At 40.7% G+C, this 3,164-nt stretch overlaps 1 protein-coding gene across 1 annotated transcript; it reads right to left on the bottom strand.

Annotated features, from left to right (window-relative positions):
- Nucleotides 1-1,883: 1,883 nt before the first annotated feature.
- Nucleotides 1,884-2,962, bottom strand: LOC104947842 (nanos homolog 2-like). Its single transcript, XM_010773955.1, has one exon. It carries the CDS (start codon nucleotides 2,859-2,861, stop codon nucleotides 2,391-2,393), a length of 471 nt encoding a protein of 156 aa, XP_010772257.1. The 5' UTR covers nucleotides 2,862-2,962; the 3' UTR covers nucleotides 1,884-2,390.
- Between the last annotated feature and the right edge of the window lie 202 nt (nucleotides 2,963-3,164).

Genomic DNA, 3,164 nt, shown 5'->3' with positions numbered 1-3,164 from the left:
GTGTTTGGTAACAGGTGCTATCAGCCAATCACATCGCTTTGTGAGCCGGTAGGTGTGGCCAGGTGTTTTATTGAACAGCCAATGAGCTAACTTTTAAAAAAATGCATCGGAGGCATTCAAATTCTCCAGATGTCTCCGATGCATTTTTTCTCCAGCAGAAGAAAGTTAGCTCATTGGCTGTTCATAAAACACCTGGCCACACCTACCGGCTCACAAAGCGATGTGATTGGCTGATAGCACCTGTTACCAAACACTACTACACGGGATCGAAGTTATTAGTCATGTCCCGACTGTTTTCATTACATATTACCTCCATTTATCAAGTTACGGGCTGGTGCTTCTCTATATGTTGTCAACAGTGGAAATGAACTTAATAAATGTGCTCAAGTGTTGTATTTAAGGTACTTTTAATAGCAAGTTGTATTTTTATTTACTCTAATTGAATTTGAGCTGCGTCACAGTTTAGGATTCTGTGTATGAAGACTGTAAAACAACCTGTTCCTCAACATTGTAATTGATTTTACACAAAGCATCATTATAATAATTATAAATAAGGTCAGTGATATAACTCTCTGTATAGGAGGGGTCATCGTTCATATGGTTTAGTAACAGCAATTTATGGCCTTATGAAAGCAGCAGGTGAGATCAGAGTATGCTCTTTTATTATAATGAATTATGGAGTTATGAAACGATGACTTGCTTTCAGTTTTAGAGACGTTATCCAACTGTTTTACATCTGACCTCAATTCAATGTATGGCTAGTAAAGCTATATTTGCATATTTTGATTTGAAAATATGTGTAGTTTACTTTTTTAAACCACCATTTCACAAATAAAATGCCTGTAATTGACCCTTTTTGCAAGGTTTGATAACATTTTCAAGGCTTTAAAAGTGCTGGTCCTGGGGGAGAATACGCAGAGTGTGCTGGAGCGATATGTTTACAGGTCTTTCAAGTGCAACAATGTTTGGATGCTGCAATGTCGGTGCAGGTGTCTGTCTGGGGGGGAGGGGTTCTTTCATCTCAGGGACACAAGTTCACTTCTGAGAAACTGTGCAGTGTGGAAAAGCTCAAACTATTTTTGTATTATTATCTCCCCTTATATTCCTCAGTTACATATTTGAAACAATCGTTTTCAAGAAAAGAGAAAGCTGTGATTTATAGTATTATCATTACTATTGTTATATCGTTTTTATTATCTCTCATTATTATTATTATTATGTTTTTTACATTATTTTACTTCTTTCCTGTTTCACCTGTGTGTGTTTTAACGTCTATGAGGCCCATCTGTGTTGTGAATATGTTGGTCAATGTGTTCAAGATCATGCACAGCTCTAAGATGATAACAGAAGAAGAATTGATTCGAAATATGATGGTTTTGTTCTGCCTGTCATTCAAGGTCGGTGCAGGTGTCTGTCTTGGGGGAGGGGTTCTTTCATCTCAGGGACACAAGTTCACTTCTGACGGCTTTTGATTTTTGCACCTGCTGAGGGGTCAGCCAGAGTTCAGAAACTCTCTGACCTCCATTGAAACCCCAAACTTAAAAGTCATAGTCAATGTGTCAAAAAAAAAATCTATTACTGAAACTGTGATCATTATTAAAGTCCTTTGGATCAGGGGGGTCGAACTCAAATACACAGTGGGTCAAAATAAATAAATGTATACTAGTCGAGGGCCGGACTGCCTGTAATCCTGCAGGTGCATGTGATCATCGGTCAAGTTCACATTCATTCATTGTGTCTATTGAAGCTATATAGTATTTGCATATTTACTTTTGAAATATGCCTGTAGATCTGTATCCATGTATGTCAACAGAAATTAAATATTTAGCTGAACAACCTACACAGTTTTGACACTTTGAACAAAAACAACAAGCATGAGTAACTTTTCCCATATTTATTCCTTCAAAATTGAAACAAACAAGAGTTTTAAAAAGTCTATGATTTACACTTTTTCTCAAGTTTTGATAACACTTTTTCAACGCTTAACAGTGTGTTGACAATAACAGTCATCATTTTAAAAGCAACAACGTCAAACACTTTCTCTGTGAACATGAACACATGTTTGGTCAATCAAATGTTGATTTGAAATATTTCTGTATAGTTCTTCAAAAACTTTTAAAAAACAAGGAAGCATAATATAAATCAAAAGCTTTAGTTTGGCCGTTTTTAAATTCCTGTAACTGACACTTGTCCAATATTTGATAACCATTTTTACACTTTATAAACTAATACATATACAAAAATAGCTCTTGCAGTTTTTAAAATGTCTGCAAATCAACGCTGAAAAACACGACAATAGAAAAAACTTAACTTCAAACTTGTTAGGAACCTCCATCAGTCTCTGTAAACATGAACTCATAAGCATGAGTTCATGTACCGTGTCTTCTGTCTCACCGGGAGCCCAGCAGCACCAAGGCCGCCTCTCCGGCCTCTCTCTGCGGGCAGTAGCGGCGTGTGTGCGCCTGGTCTCCGCTGGCTCCACAGAGGGGGCAGGTGTATCTCCGGAGGATGGGGCAGATCAGTTTCCCTTCGTCTGATTTCAGCATGTGGGACCGGTACACCGTCACAGACTCTCCGTTCTGCTTACAGAAGCGGCAGCATCCAGGGGAGGTCCCGGTGCTGCAGGTGGTATCCGACTGGATGCTCACTGAGCAGGACTCCGTGGAGTCTTTACGCTCCCCTCTCCGGGAGGTGTTTCGTCTTCTCCCGGAGAATGCTGCTTCCTTCTCGGTGCCCTTGGTGTGTGTGAGACCCCCATCATCCCGGGTGCTGTCCCGCAGCCTCTCCAGCACTCTGCCAAGGTTCATGTAGTCATGCCACATGTCGAAGCGGCTCTGGTCCTGTCGTTGCATTGCTGTCATTTTTGGGGAAAATACGAAGTGTGCTCACTGTGCTGGAGCCGTTTTTATACAGGCCTCTAAAGTGCAACAATGTTTGGATGATGCAAAGTGGCGCCACCAGGGTGTCTGCCCTCTTTGGGGAATTCTTTTATGTCAGGGTCACAACGTTCATTTCTGATGGCTTTGATTGGTGCACCTGCTGAGGGTTCAGGCAGAATTCAGACACTCTCTGATCTGGATTGCTAATATCTTGTCCAGCCAACACACACACACACACACACACACACACACACACACACACACACACACACACACACACACACA

Source organism: Notothenia coriiceps, unplaced genomic scaffold, assembly GCF_000735185.1.
Source record: "Notothenia coriiceps isolate Sejong01 unplaced genomic scaffold, NC01 NC01_scaffold00013179, whole genome shotgun sequence".
NCBI lineage: Eukaryota > Metazoa > Chordata > Actinopteri > Perciformes > Nototheniidae > Notothenia > Notothenia coriiceps.
The sequence above is the reverse complement of the archived record's forward strand: the minus strand, read 5'-3'. Positions and strand labels throughout refer to the sequence as shown.